The sequence below is a fragment of the Dermochelys coriacea genome, chromosome 5 (assembly GCF_009764565.3).
Source record: "Dermochelys coriacea isolate rDerCor1 chromosome 5, rDerCor1.pri.v4, whole genome shotgun sequence".
Taxonomy (NCBI): domain Eukaryota; kingdom Metazoa; phylum Chordata; order Testudines; family Dermochelyidae; genus Dermochelys; species Dermochelys coriacea.
The window spans coordinates 42,815,647-42,839,369 of record NC_050072.1 but is presented as its reverse complement, the minus strand read 5'-3'; the positions used below and the strand labels follow the sequence as shown (position 1 = coordinate 42,839,369).

Here is a 23,723-nt window from a genome sequence, read left to right as displayed (position 1 = left end):
GCACCAGACTCACCACTCTAGGCAAAATCAACGGTGACATTGCAGGCCCAGGAGTGGAAGAATGGCCTGGTACGGATCTCACTGTGCTGCCTTCCCCATGCTTGTCTTTCTTGTGCACTGGCAAGCGCCCTCCGTTGATGTGCTGCTTTTTGTGCTTCTTCTTTGGCACCGGAGATAGTGAACAGTGCCAGGAAGAGCTTGCCAGAGGAGCACTTCTCACTGATGCCTAAGTGCTCAGAACTGAATCAGAGTGGCACGGCTCTGAGGGTGGCTTCCATGAGGCTAGCTTTCAGCCTAATGTCTCTTTCCTTTTTAGTGGAGGGTCTGAAATCCCAAAAGATCTGATACACGTCCATGTGAGTTTTCCCCAAGCACTTCAAGCAGCTGGAGGGCAAGTCGTTCACGGGCATAGGTTTGCCAGAGGAAGCACAAAATTTGAAGCCTGGGGTGAAGGAGTCCCTCAACAACAGGAACTATTTACACTAACTATGTTAATACTAATTACAAAAACTATGTACACTAAAATTTGACAACTAAGTACAAAGAGTTAGAGTTCAAAAACCACTGGGAAGAAACCTTGCCACAGCAAAAAGGGTCATTCAAGCAACTGTCACAGGCGGTAAGAAGGAACAGAGGGTGCAAGGCTGGCAGCGCCCCTTATACCGGCACATGAGTGTGCAGCTCCAGAGGGTGCAAGAGCTGTCCCGACTGATATCACTAAGGGAAAAATTTCTGGCAACAGTGCACATGGTGCGCACACACTTAACATGGAATGGATATGAACAAGCTCATGAAGAAGAAAGAAACATTAACAAATTATTAATGTTGAAATCAAATGTAGTCCCTTTAACATATAATAGTACTTCCGATTTAGAAGGGCATTAATGTATCAATCCGGAATATATCCTAGCTGCAAATGGATATTTTTGATGTAATAACATTAATGATCTTTCTTGTCTTATTTCAAAGCAAAGAGTTCAGTTTAATAAACCTGGATTTCTGTTCTCAGTCACCTGATTTGCTGTAAGACCTATTGTGAAGGTAAGCTTATCTGAAGCAGTCACACATCCTGCATGAAAACTTTACTTTTACATACCTGGGGTTGCAGAAATTCCCAGAATCTCCATGCAGTACTTGGCATATTCATCTGCAGGGTCAGCAGATGGTTTGGTATGAATGGACTGGTCAACCTTGCTCAAAACAATCTGACGAAGAGTCAAAAGACCTAGTGGTATAAGGGCATTTGGTTTATAAATGTTATAGTAATACGCTGGGTTTCTATGGTATCAGCCATCCAAGGATCTCAATGTGCATTATACACATTAATGAGTTAGGCACTGTAAAATCCAGTGAGGACAATATATATTTTCATTTTAAAGACAGAGAATCAAGCACAGAGACTTACCCATGTACACACATGAAGTTTGTGCCAAAGGAAATTGCCAAGTGACAATAGTTAGGAAGAGGACTTGAGGGGGTTGTTGATATTTGACAAAAAGCAATTTTAAGTCATTTGGAACTTTCAAGGTAGACACATAGGTAAGCCTCTGTAAACACATGCTCTCATTACTGTTACCTTTGTCCTTATCCCACTTCCCTTCTTATTGTTTTTTATACACACGTTGGAGAGCAGGGATAATGTCTTTCTATGTGTCTGTTCAACAGCAAGCATAATCTTGGTAGTGGTTTTGGGGTGTGGGGTTTCACCACAGCACAAATAATAATAATCAGAAAGAGATAGTAGCAGTCAGGAAGGTCTCCAGACTCTCAGTCTAGTGCATTGTTCTTCCTCTTAGTTGAAATTAATAATTAAAAAAAGGTTGGAAAGGCTGTTGAAAGGAGTTGCTGTTACAAGCTCCATCTTTTTCAACTGTATTTTTCTCACACTTTGAACAAAATTAAGATATCAGATTTTTTTTTTTTTTTTTTTTACAGTAAATCTCAGCATTTAAGCAGTTTTTGCACTCATTTCCAAGGTATAATCTAATGGGCCTTTCTTCTATAGAGGTGTGCTTACCTCTCAGTAGCAGTCATGGGGGAGGTGGATACACAATGAAGGAAGAAGAGACTACTATCTAAGGCATGTGCCTGTTCTCTATTATGCAGGATATTGTCCTCTGTCTTTCCTACCATTTCATGAATGCTTTTTGTATGTAAAAGAAAAAAAAAAAAAAGAGATACCTGTATTGGCCATTCTAGAGGCAGCAAGTTTCTCAAGAAGAGCATCTGCAACCTGGCTCCCATCTTTATAATGTTTTGACATTTGCTGTAGAGATTCTTTTTCCCATACCCAGTTCTCAAACATTTGTGAAGGAACTTCTACAAAGTCTGTTTCCACATTAGTTCCACTAAATCTAGCAAAATTGGTCTAACAAAAACAAAAAAAACAAAAAACTCTCCATTATATTAAACAAAATACAAATGAGATTATATCATATATCTAGTAAAATGTCAACCTATGTAAGGTGCCAAAAGTGTGATGATGTAAAAACAAGGCAGAATTATAAACAGCTGTATTACAAGAAAGATCAATGTTAAAATAGCCTCAAACTTTAAGAGAGAGAAGAAGAAAAGATAAATTATAAGCAATGAGAAAACTAACCAAAACATCATGCAGTGATTCTTAGTCACAGGAACTCAGAAACAGGTCTATATTTCTTACTCTCTCTTACATGACATATTATAGCAATATAATTACATTTCAGTATTGCCCCATGACATTACAAAATAACTAGGGCCATCAAACTATTAAAAAAAATTGCAATTAATCATGAGATTGAAAAAATAGTCGCAATTAACCGCTATTTTAATCACACTGTTAAACCGTCATAGAATACCAATTGAAATGTATTATAAATATTTTGGATGTTTTTCTATATTTTCAAATACACTGATTTCAATAACAACACAGAATAAAAAGTGTACAATGCTCACTTTATATTATTTTTTATTACAAATATTTGCACTGAAAAAAAATAAACAGAAATAGTATTTTTCAATTCATCTCATACAAGTACTGTAGTGCAATCTCTTTATCATGGAAGTGCATCCTACAAACTTAGAATTTTTTTTTTAAATATAACTGCACTCAAAACCAAAACAGTGTAAACTTTAGAGCCTACAAGTCGAAGCACAAAGGAGCACACGAAAGTTTAGCATATCTGGCACATAAATACCTTGCAATGCTGGCTACAACAGTGCCATGCAAACACCAGTTCTCACTTTCAGGTGACATTGTAAATAAGAAGCGGGGTACATAAACAAACTTGTCTGTCTGAGCGACTGGCTGAACAAGAAGTACAACTGAGTAGACAGTGCAAATATTTTTAATAAAAAATAATATAAAGTGAACACTGTATACTTTATATTCTGTGTTGTAATTATAATCAATATATTTGAAAATGTAGAAAAACATCCAAAATTAGTTATAATAAATTTAATTAGTATTCTATTATTAACAGTGTGATTACAACAAGGGATTAATTGCGACTTTTTTAATCTAGTTAATTTGTTTTGTGTTAATTGCATGCATTAACTGCAATTAATTGACAACCCTAAAAATAAATCTAATTTACTCAATATAATTACTTTGTAACATGATACAAAATTTTGTTCTATCACAAACAAACTCAGTGATTAACTTATATAATTGCTGTATAATGCCGTAGTTCTAATGCATTTAGATCTGCTTCGTGGATTTCATTTGACTCATTTATCCTGTTAAGCACTATCCCTCTAATTTTGTTAATTCTGTAGGAATATGCTGGCACCTGAAATACTGCACAATATTTTTGAACTAAGGGGTGCCGCTGGGCTTGAAAGAAGTGAAATCCATTGGCAGCATGAACGACATATCCCTTAGTCTTCTAAATCACTCTGGGCCAGGGAGGCACATCCCTATTTGTTCCTTCAAATCCTACTCTCATTTCTGCAGCAGATCCATGTGTTCCAGTCACCAGGAATCCCTCCGTAGCTGTGGAGGAAGGGGCAGGGTTTTCTCTTTAATTTTTGCACTCCGAAACTGTGTTTCTTAGATATCTTTAGGCAAGAGTGAATAGCTGGATTCTTCCCATTTTTCACAGACAAGCCGGGAGAGAAAAGCTATGTACAAAATTTAGCTTTTAGCTCTAAATTCAGAATCCAACTTGTTTAACTCCAAATTTAGCCAGTAGATTTATATATTCCTTGTTCTGTGGAAGTTCTACCTGGGACTGGAAGCCAGGAAATGAAATCCTAAGTATGCTACATACCTTTGACATTTTATTTGTGCTGCTACTTATTGGGTAAAGAGGCCAGAGTGCAACCACATGAGTTCTGGACTGGTGGGCTGATGGTACAGAATTTACAGTTTTTAAAAAGAAACACTGAAGGCTATAATTTTCAAACAAAGGGAAACAAATTAATTGGACGAATAATAAATCTACCATCATAGCAGAATCAATCTTAAATACAGTTCAACTAAAGATGAAACTAAGCAGCTTCTTTATGTCTTTATGACAAGTCTCCAGGCCAATTCCAGCCTTTCTGCTTACGTGGAGGCTCCTGACTGCTGCAGTACTGGTGTGACTCTGCTACATGGTGGAGGGAGGAATAAAGGTAGCATTCAGGAAGCTCAAGTAGGGGATGTATGCACCCTCTGTACCAAGCTTTGTGAGGGCTTCCTACGTGTGTGCCACCATGCAGAAAGTGACTGGGATCGGAGACATGTGAGGACAGTGGATTCATCCGCCATTTCCAGTCTTTGGGACAGGGACTCTGCTTTCTTTTGTGTCCGTACAGTTCCTAACACATTGCAGATACTATCAAAAGCAACAATTGCAGAGTTAGCCCCAAAGCAGCTCTGTTGCCTATGGGAGGGTTCCTTCTTCGTGGAGCTGCTCATTCCTCAACCCCAGTTGCTCAGGGTGTGCAGAGGGAAAAGGATTTGCTGTTAAATGAACATTTTCCAGAAGTTGTATTCACTGCTGGGCTTGTACACAAAAACTCAAAACAAGTATCAACTGTGAAAAGTTACCGTGAAGCTCTTAAATACTTACCTTAAGGAAACCATACACCCATCAAACAGGGTTTATCCCCTCCCCCACCAACACTTTGAGAGACTGTGAAGAAAGAATTAGATATTTTAATGAAATAGAAACATTACTTACCTGCGCACATATCTGGTGCATTACGTGACCAAACTCATGGAAGTAAGTCTTCACCTCATCATGTTGCAGCAATGATGGGCGATCTGATATTGGTTTTGTGAAGTTGGTCACCAGAGCAGCTACAGACATCATTCTGCTGCCATCAGAGTGTAGGCAGCCAGGCTGGAGACCAAAGCATGCTGCGTGCCCATACTTCCCTTCTCTGAACAAGAAAATATACCAAAAGCCATCCTTACACAATAGGCCTATCTTCCACAAGTAACATGGGGAAGAGGGCTGTTTCCCTCTAAGATTTTATATGAGGAAGGGACTCTCTTTCTTTTATTTAGAAAAAACCACAATAAGATAGTGTCCTATGACCTTTATAAAAGTCACTGTACTTAGGATTCTACTGAGAGCACAAAGAAAAAGTACTTCTAAATCCCATCACTTTAAATATTTAGAGTAGCATTTGCAAGTCTCTTTTTTATTTATATAGTATATTATTGAACTCAAAAGTGATAACTCTGCTGCTTCTAAAAGTTAATTTTACTTAAGCTTAGACATGACAACTATAGTATGAAAGACAAATCCCATTCTGTGAAGCATTCACTTCAAAAACATTAGCTTTTGTTACCAGCATTTGAGCAAATTTAAAGAATAAAGAACAGGGTTTGCTGCTTTAGCAATGTGATTTTAATTAAACTGTTAATTAATAGTTAGAAAAATTGTCATAATTAAAAGTGAGTCACTAAACATGAAGTCCAAAATATTCACGTCCCCCTTCCTTATTGCGGTTTTATGATGCAAAAAGTTAGTGTCATTTCCCCTTTGCTTTTTACATTAATAATACCAGGCCCTCACTTCCCTTTCTTTACTGAAGGATGTTGTTTAGAGGACCTGCATAATGATGTCATATGAGGTTGTAGCCTGAATTGTAGCATTCCCTGCCCAGCAAAAAGCCAATTTCCAGCACAGAGAGATGGAGAGAACTCAGAGGTTTAAAGGGATCTAAAAATAAGACAAAATCTCCATGGAGGCACGGGAGACTTAATTGGAGGCCTAAGGTAAGAGACCACTTTCAGCAAATTGGTGATTAGTTGGTCTGTGCTACTGGGAAGCCATCTATCTGACCCAAGTTCATTAAGTGCACAGGCCAGCACTCTAGGGTACCTAGCTGACATGTTCTTGTCAAACCCTGCCTAGGGGAAGTCCAGGATGGCAGGAAGAAAGATTTTTAGACTGAAAGACTTTTGCACCACCGAAAGTGAAGCCCAAGCCCCATATTATGCGAAAGATGCATGAATTCAAGAAAATGATCAAAAACTTGCCTGAGATACTCAAACACTTTTAGAAGGCTCTGCTCAAGGACCAAGCCCTTAAATTTAGGGCCGTGGGGTTAGGATGTAGGATGGAGTCCACCTGAAGTGGATCTTCTTGGGCCCTGGAAAGCAGATCCTGTGGGACAGGCAGTGCACTTCGAGAAACCTTAGTCACTCTGGAGCCCCAAGGAACATGAGACATTTAAGTAAGATGGGGTCTAGAGAGGAATCACATTCAGTGTGAGATGACACATCCACTAAAGAAAAGACTATGGATGAGCATCTCCAAGTTCTCCCCTGCAACATGGAAGACTCAGCAAGAACTGCCAAAAGGTTGAATCAACAGTGTGCCTTTGTTGCCAAGAAGGCTAACGGCATTTTGGGCTGTATGAGTAGGAGCATTGCCAGCAGATCGAGGGTCATGATCATTCCCCTCTATTTGGCATTGGTGAGGCCTCATCTGCAGTACTGTGTCCAGTTTTGGGCCCCACACTACAAGGCAGCTGTGGAAAAATTGGAAAGAGTCCAGCAGAGGGCAACAAAAATGATTAGGAGGCTGGAGCACATGACTTATGAGGAGAGCCTGAGGGAACTTATTTTGTCTGCAGAAGAGAAGAATGAGGGGGGATTTGATAGCTGCTTTCAACTACCTGAAAGGGGGTTCCAAAGAGGATGGATCTAGGCTGTTCTCAGTGGTAGCAGATGACAGAATAAGGAGTAATGGTCTCAAGTTGCAGTGGGGGAGATTTAGGTTGGATATTAGGACAAACTTTTTCACTACGAGGGTGGTGAAGCACTGGAATGAGTTACCTAGGGAGGCGATGGAATCTCCTTCCTTAGAAGTTTTTAAGGTCAGTCTTGACAAAGCCCTGGCTGGGTGATTCAGTTGGGGATTAGTCCTGCCTTGAGCAGGGGGTTGGACTAGATGACCTCCCGAGATCCCTTCCAACCCTGATATTCTATGATTCTAAGGTTCTGGAATGAAACTGGGCAATGGAACCAGGTCCTGGCATAAGACCAATGTTATCAGCAGGACTGGACTGAGCTGGACAGATGTGGCTATCAGGAAGAGTTGAGTTTTGAGATTCTTTCTAAAGAGGGAAAGACTTTTCCCCTGCATGGTGTTGATAGCTGCTCCAAGGATGGGAGAGTCTCGGTGAAGGAGTCAGGGAATTTTTGCCTGCTCATTCTAAAGCACTTGCAGACTTCTCCTCAAGGGGATATTGGAGCAAGACACAGAGCAACCTCCTACCACCTAGAATGGAGAAGAGATCTCTTGGTAATATGCTGGGAACGGGCACAGGGATAATGAAATAAAAGCAATGTTCCTCTTAGGAGGCAAAGAGGAGACACATACATATCACTGATAGGGGATATTAGGAATTTGATCCTGCTCCCATCAGTAGGTACTAAGGCTGTCGATTAATCGCAGGTAACTCACGCGATTAACTCAAACAAATTAATCGCTTTTAAAAAATTGTGATAATCACAGTTTTAATCGCACTGTTAAACAATAGAATACCAAAAGAAATCTATTAAATATTTTGGATGTTTTTCTACATTTTCAAATATATTGATTTCAATTACAACATAGAATAAAAGTGTACAGTGCTCACTTTATATTATTTTTTATTATAAATATTTGCACCATAAAAAACAAAAGAAATAGTATTTTTCAATTCACCTCATACAAGTACTGTAGCGCAATCTCTTTATCATGAAAGTTGAACTTACAAATGTAGAATTCTATACAAAAAATACCCGCATTCAAAAATAAAACAATGTAAAACTTGAGAGCCTACAAGTCCACTCAGTCCTACTTCTCGTTCAGCCAATCGCTAAGACAAACAATTTTGTTTACATTTACGGGAGATAATGCTGCCCAGTTCTTATTTACATCACCAGAAAGTGAGAATAGGCCTTTGCATGGCACTTTTGTAGCCAACATTGCAAGATATCTACGTGCCAGATATGCTAAACATTTCTATGCCTCTTCATGCTTTGGTCACCATTCCAGAGGACATGATTCCATGCTGATGTCGCTCATTAAAAAAAGTGTTAATTAAATTTGTGACTGAATTGTTTGTCCCTGGCTCTATTTTACCTGTATTTTGCCATATATTTCATGTTAAGTAGTCTTGGATGATGACAGCACATGTTGTTCATTTTAAGTACACTTTCGCTGCAGATTTGGCAAAACGCAAAGAAGGTACCAATGTAAGATTTCTAAAGATAGCTACAGCATTTGACCCACGTTTTAAGACTCTGAAGTGCCTTCCAAAATCTGAGTGGGACGTGGTGTGGAGCAAGCTTTCAGATGTCTTAAAAGAGCAACACTCCGATGCAGAAACTACAGAACCCAAACCACCAAACAAGAACCTTCTGCTGGTGGCATTTGACTCAGATGATGAAAATGAACATGCGTCAGTCTGCACTGCTTTGGATCGTTATCGAGCAGAACCCGTCATCGGTATGGATGCATGTCCTCTAGCAGGGTGCTTGAAGCATGAAGGGACATATGAATCTTTAGCGCATCTGGCATGTAAATATCTTGTGATGCCAGCTACCACAGTGCCATGCAAACACCTGTTCTCACTTTCAGATGACACTGTGAACAAGAAGCAGGCAGCATTATCTCCTGCAAACAGGGCCATCCCTAGGAGGTGTGGGGGCTGGGACCAACCCCCCTCTGAGCAATGCCGGGAATTGGCAGGGAGGAGCGGGGCGGGCTGGGGTCGCTGCTGCCGCTTCCTGCCGGTGAGTGCGGGCCCGACCCTCACTGCCAGCACCAGGCCCCCTCTAAGCCCCCAGGGCCAGCCTGGTCCCGCTCCCACAATCCTACCCTCCCTGGGCCGGCCTAGCAGTCCCTGCACAACACACACACACAAAGCCGTCCCTAGGCTATGGCAATTCGGGGTGGCCACCGCGGGGCCCCCCAAAGCGCGGGGCCTGGGACGGCCACCCGATTCGCCATATGCTAGGGATGGCTCTGCCTGCAAATGTAAACAAACTTGTTTGTCTGAGCGATTGGCTGAACAAGAAGTAGGAATGAATGGACTTGTAGGCTCTAAAGTTTTACACTGTTTTATTTTTGAATGCAGGTATTTTTTGTATGGAATTCTACATTTGTAAGTTTAACTTTCATGATAAAGAGATTGCACTACAGTACTTGTATGAGGTGAATTGAAAAATACTATTTCTTTTGTTTTTTACAGGGCAAATATTTGTAATATAAAATAAATATAAAGGGAGCATTGTATACTTTGTATTCTTTGTTATAATTGAAATCAATATATTTAAAGATATGGAAAACATCCAAAAATATTTAAATGGTATTCTATTATTGTTTAACAGTGCGATGAATCACGATTAATTTTTTTTATTGCTTGACAGCCCTCCTAGCTACCTGTGGAGAGGTGATGCACCCAGGGCCCACAATAGAGGACTAAAGTTCCACATTGTGGTCAAAGTCAAATTTTAATTTCCTGAGTGATTCTCTGCTCTTTCCTCTACCCAGAAGACTCAGGCTGAATGAGCTCCAAGAGGGTGTTTCAGTCAAAGGCACCAGCTGTTCTCCTCAGTTCCTTCAACATGAATCGGAAAGCAAGTGGAAGTTTACCTGCAGGGAGTTAAAAAGAGGTGGAGCAGGGTACAAAAATTCCCTCATCCTGATTAGCATCTCCTGCCTGATGGACAGAAGACAGGAACACATCCATCTCTACCAGTGTTGACATGCCATGTGAAGGGCACAAACAAAAGAGAAAAATAAGTATCATCTATAGTATTAGCCAGCAATCTCACTTATGTTTGGGTCAAGGATTCTGACCCGAACATAACTATACCCAGCAAAGACAGATATATAAAGGAATGGTGTCATAGAATCATAGAATATCAGAGTTGAAAGGGACCTCAGGAGGTCATCTTGTCCAACCCCCTGCTCAATGCAGGACCACTCCTCAATTAAATCATGTTTGAATCATGTCTGAAACTTATTAAAGATATATGCAGATGGAATACAAGTAGCCATATGAATGCTTCCCTCCCAGAAACACTCTGGAATTAGGCAGCAAAAAAGTTTACTTCCAGGTTCATATAACTCCACCCCCAGCTAAGATTAACTCCACCTTAACACTTTTAAAATAAAGCAATAAATTATAGAATTACCTGGGATAGAGGTCTAAGTAGAACTGACCTAAAACTTCTCTTGTTGAATCGTCTTTTACTGTATAAAGAGTAACACTCTCATGCCAAACATGAGCATTTTCTATCTGCTCAAACACAAGTCCCAGCAGCTTCTGGTAAATGTTCAATAAGCCTTGTGTAACAGCCTCAACTGGAAAGTATTCCTTAAGCTTCTCTTGATCTATGGAATATTTAAGCTCTTCTGTCTTGTTCATATAATAATGTAAATCCCATGCATTGATTCTTCCATCATAGTCAAAGCCTCTTTCTTCACACTCCTTTTTCTTCAAGTCCAGAATAAACTCTCTCTCCTCGTCACCCAGTGGTTTTAGCTTCTTACTTAAATCATCTGAAAATGCAACCAGAGATTTACCTTTGTATCAACTTGTCGGTTCCATATTGTACTATGTTACTACTAGTACTACTGGAGAACTAATATATTTTTTTAGATTTATACAACAGTAAAAAAGAGTATTTATCTAATACCAGCCACCACAATTTTCCCTTTCTCAATTAATGACAACTTCATTGCTTGCCTTTCTGTTTTGGTTACAGGGATGTCTGAGATATGAGCATGTGAACGGTTGCACCATCATCAATGGCAAAGGTTAAGTTAAGTCATAGTGTCTTTCATTCTTTTCTAAGGACATCCAAAAGAGAAACAGATTCATAGACTTTAAGGTCAGAAGGGATCATCATAATAATCTCTAGTCTGACCCCCTGTACACTGGAGGCCACAGAACCTCACCCACCCACTCCTGTAACAGATCCCTAACCTTTTGCTGCATTACTGAAGTCCTCAAATCATGATTTAAAGACTTCAGGTTACAGAGAATCCACTATTTACACTAGTTTAAACCTGTAAGTGACCTGTGCCCCATGCTGCAGAGGAAGGTGAAAAACCCTCAGGGTCTCTGCCAATCTGACCCAGGGGACAATTCCTTCCTGACCCCAAATAGTTATACTACGAGCATGTGGGCAAGACCCACCAACCAGACACCTGGAAAATAATTTCCTGTAGTAACTAGCTAACACTGTATTCATCTACCTTAAATCTCCACTGCCACCCCATGTAATTCTGATTTCTCTTCAATATGATTTAGTAGTACAATTACGGCACCTATCCTTCAACTGTTTGGTTTTTTTTTTTTTTTTTATCAGCCATTGAAGGTGTGACATGATGATTCATATTGTACCTTTCCCCCAGATCCTTTCAGGGCAACCTCTGTCCTATTCCCAGCTCAAGCCAATTAGCTGAAGGTAGAAGAGTTCCATGTTTTTTGACTACACTGGATCGTCTCAATAGCAGCCCATATTTGCTAGGCCATTGGACATTACGCCCTATAATTCCACTGATTTTTACATTATTTTTCTACGGAGATAAAGGATCAAAAAGAGTAAATCATTTTATCTCAGTGAAACTCCCAGAAAACACAATCTGGACTTACTCTGACATTTATATTTGAGTCTTAGAATGTCAAAGTTCTGCAATCAGATTATTTTTAAAATTCTAATATTTCAATGCAATGGTAAATACAAATTTGAATTGTAAGCTTTGGGGGCAAGGACCTCTGTTTCTAATTGTACTTTGAAGTACTGTGTACATTTCTATTGCTAATAAATAGTAACAACATACTACTCACAACGAGGTAGATTAAAAGCATGTCAAAGGACTGCACACTTTTTCAGCAAACTGTAGGACTTATTGATGATCAATTTCAAATATGAACATTGTTAAAAAAACACAGCAGATCAGATCCATATACTTATGTCTAATAATAATATCAAAAGAAACAGAGCAAATATGATTATTAACTGATGAAATTCTTCTCTCCACAATAAATAATTACAAAACTAGATTTAAAGGACACAATCTTACAATAGGTTTCAGAGTAGCAGCCGTGTTAGTCTGTATTCGCAAAAAGAAAAGGAGTACTAGTGGCACCTTAGAGACTAACAAATTTATTTAGGCATAACCTTTCATGAGCTACAGCGGCTCACGAAAGCTTATGCTCAAATAAATTTGTTAGTCTCTAAGGTGCCACTAGTACTCCTTTTCTTTTTGCGAATCTTACAATACAAGCCCGTATATTAATTTTCTAAGTCCCAATGACATACAAGAAATAATTTTCAAGAGTCTCATGCAATCTCAAAATAAATAATACAAAAACAAAAACAAACAAGTAAACAGAAACCAAACAGCATTCAAGGTAACTCAATCTCTGGACAAATGGAGTTCAGCACTTTGTATTACTACAATGTTAATGCTGAGCTCCTGCTCTATATTAACTTCCCATGGAGCCCAGGGTTTCAGTTGGCAGACTTAAAGTTGCTCAGTGAAATCAGTTCAACTATTACCATCACATCCACTTGCCCACATGGAAAAATCTCAAAATGTCTAAAAGTTATGAATATTTTTGAATTATAATGAAATCCATGATTACTGTGACAGCCATGACGAGCCTTGCTTGTATGAATAAACACACCACTGTCAGTTATCTTAGCCAAGATAAATATTACAAGGGCCATGTCAAGTGCTAAATAATGGAAGCAAGCACAGTATCAGAGCTTTTTTTCCCTTTCTCTAAAGCACCGATTAGAAGCAATTGCTGTGGACAGGACAGTCATCTAGATGGATCAGTTGCTTGTTTCAGGACAGCAATTCCTACATAGCTGTTTAAGAGAAATTTTTCGCTGTAGCTATTGATGCAAGAATATACTGACACGAGAAGGGAGATCACAAAACAGACTACTAGAAAGGACAACTCCTTGATGCATTAAGTAGTTTTAAATTGTTCCTCTGGAAACTCTTACAACCTACGAACTCTCTTATCCTCTCTCTGTTCATACCAGAACTCCCATTACATTTAACACAGTTATGCCTGTGCTTGGAGAACAGACTCTTAAAAATATTAAAAGGGGTGGGCAGAGAGCTCCTGTTCCAAATGAACTGTCTGTGTGCTCTGTGCTCCAGTTTCATATTTAAGTTTCCCTCGGGTACCAAGTCACATTGCAGATCTAAATATAAAGTATAACACATAAATAAAAACAAACCTAAAAAGGTTGTTACATTATCCATGCTCTTTGCAGTGTTCACCTCCAGTACAAAGTTGGCATGAGTATTGTACCCAAGAAGCTCTGCTACTTTTGCCCTTAAGGGAAGCAACTGCTGAAGAATTTTAGTATTTTCCTATGAAAAAGAAGGCAAGGTTATGATGAATTAAAGACAACTAAATTCATATGATCAAAACAATCATTTGAATAAAATTTGAACTAAAATCATAAGGAATAGCAGATATTTTAAATGAAACATATTGGGATTATTACTCAAAAATGTTATAAATAAAAATGTATTTTTGGTAGGATTTCTTAAATTTTTGATGGCACAGTATCTACAATTTGATGGACAGTGGTCAGAGTCCTGATTTTTCTAAGCAGTCAGGATAATTATCATTTCACTGAAACCAAATGGCAACAGGTTCTTTTTAAGGTTACAAATCTGAGCACTAGGAAGAGCATTATTGGGTTTTTTTGGTCAATTAGAAGTTGAATAAAATTTATCAAAATATAGTTGTGATGTGCATTCCAAATGCAAACAAAGCCATGTCCAGCATTTGTTAAAAGTGGTGAAATCGAGAATGTATCTACATTGTAGCCCCCCAATTTGGGTAAGTGAGATTTCTCAGGGTCAGAATGAAATACTTTAAAAAAAGTTATTTTTAGGGTAAGTTCAACTATGGGCCCATGCAGCCTTGAATGTGTATCCCTTTAAATATGCTAGATATGTAGCGTTCAATTCTTAGTGCTCTTTTATCTTATCTTGTACTTTTCACATTTGCCAGTGTACCAAGTACAAAAGCTCAGTTAGGCAACTGTTCTCTAATTAAATGCCTGAATGACAATTAAGGACACATGGGCAAACCCCTACTTCTATTCATATCATCATCAGGACTTTAAAAGCCGATGTTCTGTCTGTGAGGACATTGAAGTCCCATCTGAAAGAATCAAAAGAATAAACTATGTGGAACCTGAAAGTATGAAAGGCAAAATCAATGCCAACATTGAACCTGTTGTGCCAGGTATCTAGACTGTACAAATCTAACGTTTTGACCACTAAGCTATCCCCTGCAGCTCAGTCAACAGGAGAATACCTGTTTTTAATTTTTTTTCCCACACCACCTATTCACATTGCCCGTGATATGCCCATCTTATCAGCCATAGTGTATTTAGCTGGACTCACTCTGGAGCTCACTACTTCTGTCCTTTAATTGGCAGTATAAAGTGCCTCCTAGCATTCCCACTCACTACTTGTCTGTGGAAGGAGAAATTGAGGTCTAGATCCAGGTTCAATGCCAAGTCTTAGAGCCTGATTCCTATTTACATGAAGGGCTTTTTTCACTGTTCTACTAGAGTAAAGGGACCATAAAGTTAGCATAAATTCATTGCCCACTTTACTGGCCATTTACACTGCCAGAGCAATATAAAGAGTCTTAATGGGAGACTTGGCATTGAACCTGGATCTTTAGGCCCCCCTCAGCAGGAACCCACTTAAGGATCCTCATCCACAGACCAGTAGTGAGTGAGTGCTAGCGTCAAGCCTCTATCTCCAGTAGGACAGTGCCTAACACTAAAATTATGTCGATGGGCGGGATCTCAACTGCAAATATATGACAATTTGTTCTAGAAAATAAGATCTTCTCTATCACAATTTTTTCCTGCAAATATAATGTTGTGAAAAGGTTTGAGTATTGATGAATATTGGCAGCAACAAAGTCTTATTCTTTCCTTGAAACATATCTACAATACATTTGTGTTAATAAAAGATATATTCAAGTACGGAGAGTAGACACACTATGCTACTATACTACGTACTGCCACATAACACTCCATTTTCAAGTGTGGTTCCTTTTATAAGATCAGGAATACTGAAAAGACTGAAGCACAATCTTCTATGGTTTCATGTTTATCATGAGAGCAAAGTGGAAAACAATTACAAGCCCGTTGGCTTCAAAAAGGAGAGATTTGCATGAAAGCAAACCTAGATATTTTAATCAAAATTGAATCAGAGAGAGAAAAAAAATCTAGTCAGGTATTAAATCGTGACTGTATGGAAAAGATGAACTAGCTTACTGGAACAGAGAAAGAAAAAGCAGTTTACTTGTGAGGGGGTTTATTAATGTTGCATGTTATGCTAATATTTCTACCTACCAAACAGCACTTTAAAGAAGTAATTTGATCCTATTGGTAAATAAATCTCCAAGCCATGTTTTCCAGGACATGAGGTAAGAATTTATTATGAAAGTATAAAATAAAAATGTGATGAGTTGCCATATATTTTCTGCACTTTCTCAAGAATTTGTTATTAACCTGATTAAACTAACATTTAGAAAGATTAGTTACAGAAGTATCTTTTTGTTGGAGATGCTGGCATATTTATAAAAAACTAAAATCTCTATGGATCACTAAGATTAGCTTGACTGTATTAGAGTATATTTTGTGGGCTTGGATAAACTAAGTACTACTTGGATAAACTAAGTAGCTAGAAGATCAATTCATTTAGATATGGGCACTATTTATTTTAAAACCTTTTGACAGGTTTTACAGACTTTTCAATGTGCACAGTAACTATGTGTTTACTTAAATGTACAGTTGTTTGGAAAGGGGAAAAGGCAGTAAAATCTAACTGGGTAGAATTTACTGCTTAAAATAAATTCTTTACAGTGCTGTCCAAGAAGATTCTTCAGACAGTGAGTGAATGGAAGCAGCAGACAGACCCAGACTGATTTTTGTGTAAAAATGATCTACACTCAAATAGCCAGTTATGGCCTTCTTTTATTAATTGTACTGAATTTCATTATTAAAAATTCTAAAGTACCTGTTGAATAATACATTTTTTATCTATTATCATTACTAGCCACACATAGAATTTCATAAATTAAATATATGATGTACCTCCTTGCATCTTGTGTTAAAGGCAGTTTCCATTTTTCGTCTTGTTTCTGGAACGCAGCACTTTTTCATGACAGAAAAATAGTGGGGATACTTTAAGGTAACTTTATAGTTGTTCTTTTGAGTCTTCTCTAAACTATTAATAAAGTCATCAGGAAGGGCTTCTGTGGAATATAAACAACAACATTCAAAAAAAGGATTTTTTAAATATAAATTCTTTTTAAAAATTAACAATGAACGTTTAGTGCATAAAACAGTAATTCATTTGTTCTCCTACAGACCAGTTTAATATAAGAACTGTCCATATAGCGCAGAACCCTGTCTTCTGAAAATGGCCAGTGCCATATGCTTAGAGGGAATGAACAGAACAGGGCAATTTATCGAGTGATCCATTCCATATCAGCCAGTCCCAACTTCTGGAAGTCTGACGTTTACAGACACCCTGAGCATCCAGTTACATCCCAGACCATCTTGGCTAATAGCCATTGATGGACTTATCCTCCATTAACTTGTATAATTTTTTTTTGGAACAGTTATACTTTTGGCCTTCACAACATCCCCAGCAATAAGTTCCACAGGTTGATTGTGCATTGTGTGAAGAAGTACTTTCTTACGTTTGTTTTAAACTTACTGTCTATTAATTTCATTGAGTGACCCCTGGCTCTTGTCTTATCAGAAGAGGTAAATAATACTTCCTTATTCACTTTCTCAACACCATTCATGATTTTTATAGACTATCATATCTCCCCACTTAGTCGTCTCTTTAATACATTCAACAGTCCCAGTCTCTTTAGTCTCTACTCATCTGGAAGCTGTTCCAGACCCCTAATAATTTTTGTTGTGGTTCAGCCACCCCAGGACTGACTGAACAGGCATACCACTTCATTGACACAGGTAATGCTCACTCAATTAGAGCCCAACCTTACCGTGTGTCTCCTCAAGCTAAAACTGCTATAGAACGGGAGATCCAGGATATGCTACAGATGCTATACCGCCCCTCCCGCAGTGCATGGGCATGCCCAGTGGTTCTAGTTACCAAACCAGATGGGGAGATAGGTTTTTGCGTGGACTACCATAAGCTACATGCTGTAACTTGCCCAGACAACTATCCAATGCCACGCACAGATGAACTATTGGAGAAACTGGGACGGGCCCAGTTTATCTCTACCTTGGACTTAACTAAGGGGTAGTGGCAGGTACCGCTAGATGAATCCACCAAGGAAAGGTCAGCCTTCACCACACGTCGGGCTGCATGAATTTAACATGCTTCCTTTTGGGCTGCGGAATGCATCCGCCACCTTCCAAAGACTTGTAGATGGTCTTCTAGCAGGATTGGGAGAATATGCAGTCGCCTACCTTGACGATGTGGCCATATTTTCGGATTCCTAGGTAGAACACCTGGAACATCTACAAAAAGTCTTCGAGCTGTGACGGGGCAAGGCCAGATGGCTATAGAAAAGTAGTGGGAGATGGATATATTAGCTCCAGGCTAAACAAATCTTTGGTACCAGGATAAGTGAAATGGCAGCTGTTCCAGGTCAATTAAGACACCTGGGGCCAATTAAGAACTTTCCAGAAGGCAGGGAGAAGGCTAGGTTGATTGGGAAACCTGAAGCCAATGAGGGGCTGGCTGAAACTAGTTAAAAGCCTTCCAGTTAGTCAGGTGGGTGCGCACGTCAGGAGCTGTGGGAGGAAGTTGCGCTGTTGGAGAGACTGAGTAGTACACACCATATCAGGCACAAGGAAGGAGGCCCTGAGGTAAGGGTGAAGTGGAGCTTGAGAAAGTGAGAGCTACTCTGGGGGAAGTAGCCCAAGGAATTGTACATGTCATGTTTCTAAAAGATCAGCTACCATAGCTGAGACTATTTGGGTGGTACCAGGCAAAGACCCCAGGTATGATAACACCAGGAAAGAGGTGGCTGAGATCGATGGGATACCCATGGATGGGAAGTTCCGGGGTTCCGGACCTCACTTTATAGTGAAGAAAGATCTCCTTTACCGCATGCAAATGCAGGAGCAAGAGATACAACAACTTCTGGTGCCACGAAAACATCAAAAAGCCATACTGAGTCTCGCCCACAGTCACCTGTTTGGAGGACACCTATGGGTAGAGAAAACCCAGGCACGGATCCTGCGGAGGTTCTTCTGACCAGGAGTACATGAAGATGTCTGGTGATACTGCACTCTTGTCCGGAGTGTCAGTTACATAGCCCTCGCTTGTGGGCTCCTTTGATAACTCTTCTAATAATAGAGGTTCCTTTCGAACGGATAGCCAGGGATCTGGTAGGGCCCCTAGAGAAGACAGCTCGTGGCCACCAACATGTGCTTGTTGTACTGGACTATGCTACCCGGTACCCGGAAGCTGTTCCCCTATGTAACACAGCTTCCAAGAAAATAGCTAAGGAGCTAGTACAGATCTTTGCCCGGGTTGGGCTACCCAAGGAGATATTGACTGATCAAGGGATATCTTTCGTGTCCAAGTTGATGAAAGATCTCTGCTCACTGCTCCATGTACAAGCCCTACGGCCCTCTGTAATGACCCAGTACTCATAGCCCCGGACTTTTCTCCTCACCTCCTTCGCTGACTTATGATGAAAATGGCTCAGTAGACTGTGACCCTTGTCTCTAGAGAGAGAAGGGTTACGTGGAGGGTCACAGTGAGCCTCTGAGGCTAGCGAAATCCACCAGGAAACGCGGGACCCATGGAGGCAAGGACAGAGCTTTGTCACAGAGCACATAAGGGAGGCAGGACTAACTGTTAAGGCTAAGAAGTGTCAAATAGGCCTCAACAGAGTGACTTACCTTGGACACCAGGTGGGTCAAGGAACTATCAACCCCCTACAGGCCAAAGTGGATGCTATCCAAAAGTGGCCTGTCCCAAAGTCAAAGGAACAGGCACAATCCTTCTTTGGCTTGGCCGGATATTACAGGCAATTTGTACCACAATACAGCCAAATCGCCACCCCACTGACAGACCTAACCAAAAAGAAACAGCCAAATGCAGTTCAGTGGACTGAAAAGTCTCAGAAGGCCTTTAACCAGCTTAAAGCGACACTCACGTCTGACCCTGTGCTAAGGGCCCCAGACTTTGACAGACGTTCCTAGTAACCACAGATGCATCCGAGCGTGGTGTGAGAGCAGCCTTAATGCAGGAAGGACTGAATCAAGAGTTCCATCCTGTCGTGTTTCTCAGCAAGAAGCTGTCTGAGAGGGAAAGCCACTGGTCAATCAGTGAAAAGGAATGTTACGCCATTGTCTACGCTCTGGAAAAGCTACGCCCATACGTTTGGGCACGGCGTTTCCACCTGCAAACCGACCATGCTGCACTACAGTGGCTTCATACCGCGAAGGGAAATAACAAAAAACATATTCGGTGGAGTTTAGCTCTCCAAGATTTTGATTTCGACATATAACACATCTCAGGAGCTTCTAACAAAGTGGCTGATGCACTCTCCTGTGAAAGTTTCCCAGAATCAACTGGTTAAAATCGTCCTTGAGATGTGGAAAATATTGTTAGTCTTTATACAGTTGGTAGTATATTTAGAGGTGCATGTGTCTTATTAACTCTGTTTTCTCCTAGAGCTCCAGAAAGAAATCACAGCCAGTGTTTTCACCCTATCTGTGATTTGGGGGGCGTGTCATAAAAATAAAGGGAAGGGTAACCACCTGTCTGTATACAGTGCTATAAAATCCCTCCTGGCCAGAGGCAAAACCCTTTCACCTCTAAAGGGTTAAGAAGCTAAGATAACCTTGCTGGCACATGACCAAAATGACCAATGAGGAGACAAGATACTTACAAATCTGGAGGGGGGGGTCGGAACAAAGGGTCTGTCTGTCTGTGTGATGCTTTTGCTGGGGACAGATCAGGAATGCAGTCTCAGAATTTCTGATAGTTAGTAATTAATCTAGCTAGAAATGCATTAGATTTCCTTTTGTTTAATGTCTGGTAAAATAAGCTGTGCTGGGTGGAATGTATATTCCTGTTTGTGTGTCTTTTTGTAACTTAAGGTTTTGCCTAGAGGGATTCTCTATGTTTTGAATCTGGTTACCCTGTAAGGTATTTACCATCCTGATTTTACAGAAGTTATTCTTTTACCTTTTCTTTAATTAAAATTCTTCTTTTAAGAACCTGATTGCTTTTTCATTGTTCTTAAGATCCTAGGGTTTGCGTCTGTGTTCACCTGTACAAATTGGTGAGGATTTTTATCAAGCCTTCCCCAGGAAAGGGGGTATAGGGCTTGGGGGGGGGATATTTTGGGGGAAGACGTCTCCAAGTGGTCTCTTTCCATGTTCTTTGTTTAACATGCTTGGTGGTGGCAGCATAGGGTTAAAGGACAAGGCAAAGTTTGTACCTTGGGGAAGTCTTTAATATAAGATGGTAAGAATAAGCTTAGGGGGTCTTTCATGCAGGTCCCCATATCTGTACCCTAGAGTTCAGGGTGGGGAAGGAACCGTGACAGCCTGCCTACTTATACTTTTACACTTCACTTGCAAGAGTTTATGCTCCTTTCTATTTTCCTTAGTACAGTTTGACTTTCAATTTTTAAAGGATGCCTTTAACATCCACTTACATTGTGCTGTTTAGAAACAATGGCATTTTTCTGCTTCTCCTACTGTTTTTTTTTGTTTTTATTTGGGATATACCTTTCGTTTGACCCCCATTATGCTGTTTCTAACTAGTTTCCATGCAGCTGTTGGTATTCCACTCTTGTGTTCCTTTCAATTTCCATGTAAGTAGCTTCCTCATTTTTGTGTAGTTCACCTTTTTGAAGGGAAATGCTACTGTGGGTGGCTTCTTTGGTATTTTTCCCTCCATATAAATTTAATTATAGTTGGGTCACTATTACTGAGTGGTTCAGCAGTATCCACATTTTGGATCAGATTCTGTGCCCCACTTTGGACTATCTCAAAAATTGCCTCTCCCCTTATGAGTTCCAGGACTTTATGGGTTCCAGGTCATTAATGGTGCCTAGAAATTTTATCTCTGAATCCCATCCTGAGGTAACATGTATCCAATCAATATGGTGATGCTTGAAATCCCCCTTCATTATTCGTTTTTATAGCCCTTCTAATCTCCTAGACCATTTCACAATCACCTTCACCATCCTGGTCAGGTGGTTGGTAGTATCTTCCTACTGCTATCCTCTTGTTATTCAAGCATGGAATTTTTATCATAGAGATTTTATGGTATTTGATTCATTTATGATTTTTACTTTATGTACCTCTCGGCTTTCCTCCACATCTTAATTTAAAAACTCCTCTACGAAATACAGCCCTAAATGTTACGGTTAATTGTTAATTACTTTTTTAATCAAATCAAACAATATTAAAATTATGAACACCTCACTTATGAGAAGCAGAAATATGTTTAACAAGATAATCCCATTTAAAAACAGATTATAGTTTTAAAAATCTCTAATTCTATTAAACGCATAAAATACATTTTACAGAGTGACCTCCAGACCCAGGATCACCAAATCCTTTACAGAGAATCATATGATAAACTGAAAATGAAGGCTTTAAAGTAATATTTAAATCAGGGAAGTAGCTTAACTTCCTGAACAGCAGAAAAGTGTTTTAGATAGACAGAACATTACAAATGGAGTGTGAAGCCCAATGGTGGAGATGTGAGGGGAGAGGAGAGAGAAAGGCAAAGATGGGAAGAGTCCTGAGAGATTAGGTGGAGCAAGTCCATGAAGAATTTTTAATTACACAAAGGCAATCCTAAATTGGATTTGGAGAAGGATAGGAAATCAGTACAAGGTTTTGTGTTACAATTTCATTTCCTAGATACTGTATGACAATTGAACCCTATCTAAGAGCTGCACAAAAAAGATTCTTGAAATTTAACTGCAGTTCTTAAGAAAGAGAAATACAGTACTCACGAAGTTCATCCTTAGAAAACATGAGAAATGTGTTTTCCTCATTGAGGTTTTTGTTGAAGTCTATACACAGCTCACTCAATTTTTTCTTCATGGTCTTTATTTCCTAATTGAATATAAATTAAACTGACCATCAAAAACTAATATTGTAACTACCTATTGCTGCCCTACATGTAAAAATAATTTAACTTTCTCTAAGATTTTCTTTTACCCCAAACACGTTAGAAGTATATTTTCTTAACTCACAAGGGAATTATCAGATAAATCAGTGGTTCTCAACCTTTTTTCATTTGCAGACCCCTAAAAAGTTTCGAATGGAGGTGCAACCCCCTTTGGAAATTTCTAATGGAGGTGTGGACCCCTTTGGAAATATATTGTCTGTATATATAGCTGAATTCTGTTCAGTTTTCAGTCTATGCCTTTTTTTGGATCCCTTAGACACACTCCACGGACCTCCAGGGATTCAAGGATCATAGGTTGAGAACCACTGATGTCAATAATGCTCTAAAGTAGTTTTATGTATTAACACTTAGTTCCCCTCTCTCCCTCTCTCAAAATAAAAGTCTAAATTTAATTTTAAATAAAATTTGCTGTTGTATTTCAATGGGAATTGCTGTCCTAAAGATAACTGGTAGATGGCTCCAAAAGGAGCAGAGACACAACAAAGGTGCGTCAATAAGCTGCTGAAAAGTTAAAGAGCTCCTAGATTAGTCTGGGACCTTTAAATATATGGCAGAAAGAAAAGAACATCTATGAAAGAGAACAGTATTCCAAAATCTTTTCTTAAACACAAGATGATGGATGAGCAAAATATTTTTGACATATCAGGCTGACTTCTGGAGTGTTCTGGCTCCTTACTGCCAAATTTACATACATATAATTTGTATACATTGTGATTCATTTGTTTCTGCTGCTGGTTAGATTTTAACAATAGCCAAGATTTTACTTCACTCTGAGTCACCAACAGTCTCCTTACATATAGTTTCTAAAGATCTTCTAGAGGCATCAGGAAGCTTAACATAATATAAATATGCATAACCAAGATTTAAGCTCCTGTCAATTGAAGGATTTGCATTGGGAGCAATTATTGGGGAAAGGCAGAGGGCCACTTCAGGTTCACAAGCCTGTGCTGTTAAATAGTGAGACAAGGTGGGTGAAATAATAGCTTTTATTGGACCAACTTCTGTTGGTGAAAGAGACAAGCTTTCAAGCTTACACAGAACTCTTCAATTTTTGGGTGCTCAATTTTGGATGTCCTACAT

General features: G+C 39.4%; 1 protein-coding gene across 2 annotated transcripts in view; it reads right to left on the bottom strand.

Moving 5' to 3' along the window:
• Positions 1-23,723, bottom strand: part of NLN (neurolysin) — a 65,913-nt gene that overhangs the window by 11,364 nt on the left and 30,826 nt on the right. For both annotated transcript variants that reach the window (XM_038402373.2, XM_038402379.2), the window contains exons 5-11: positions 22,465-22,567; positions 16,583-16,743; positions 13,685-13,820; positions 10,613-10,979; positions 5,148-5,349; positions 2,182-2,368; positions 1,097-1,225 (exon numbers count right to left, since the gene is read on the bottom strand). In XM_038402373.2, coding sequence (XP_038258301.1) covers positions 1,097-1,225; positions 2,182-2,368; positions 5,148-5,349; positions 10,613-10,979; positions 13,685-13,820; positions 16,583-16,743; positions 22,465-22,567 — 1,285 coding nt within the window. The remainder of the gene's footprint in view (positions 1-1,096; positions 1,226-2,181; positions 2,369-5,147; positions 5,350-10,612; positions 10,980-13,684; positions 13,821-16,582; positions 16,744-22,464; positions 22,568-23,723) is intronic.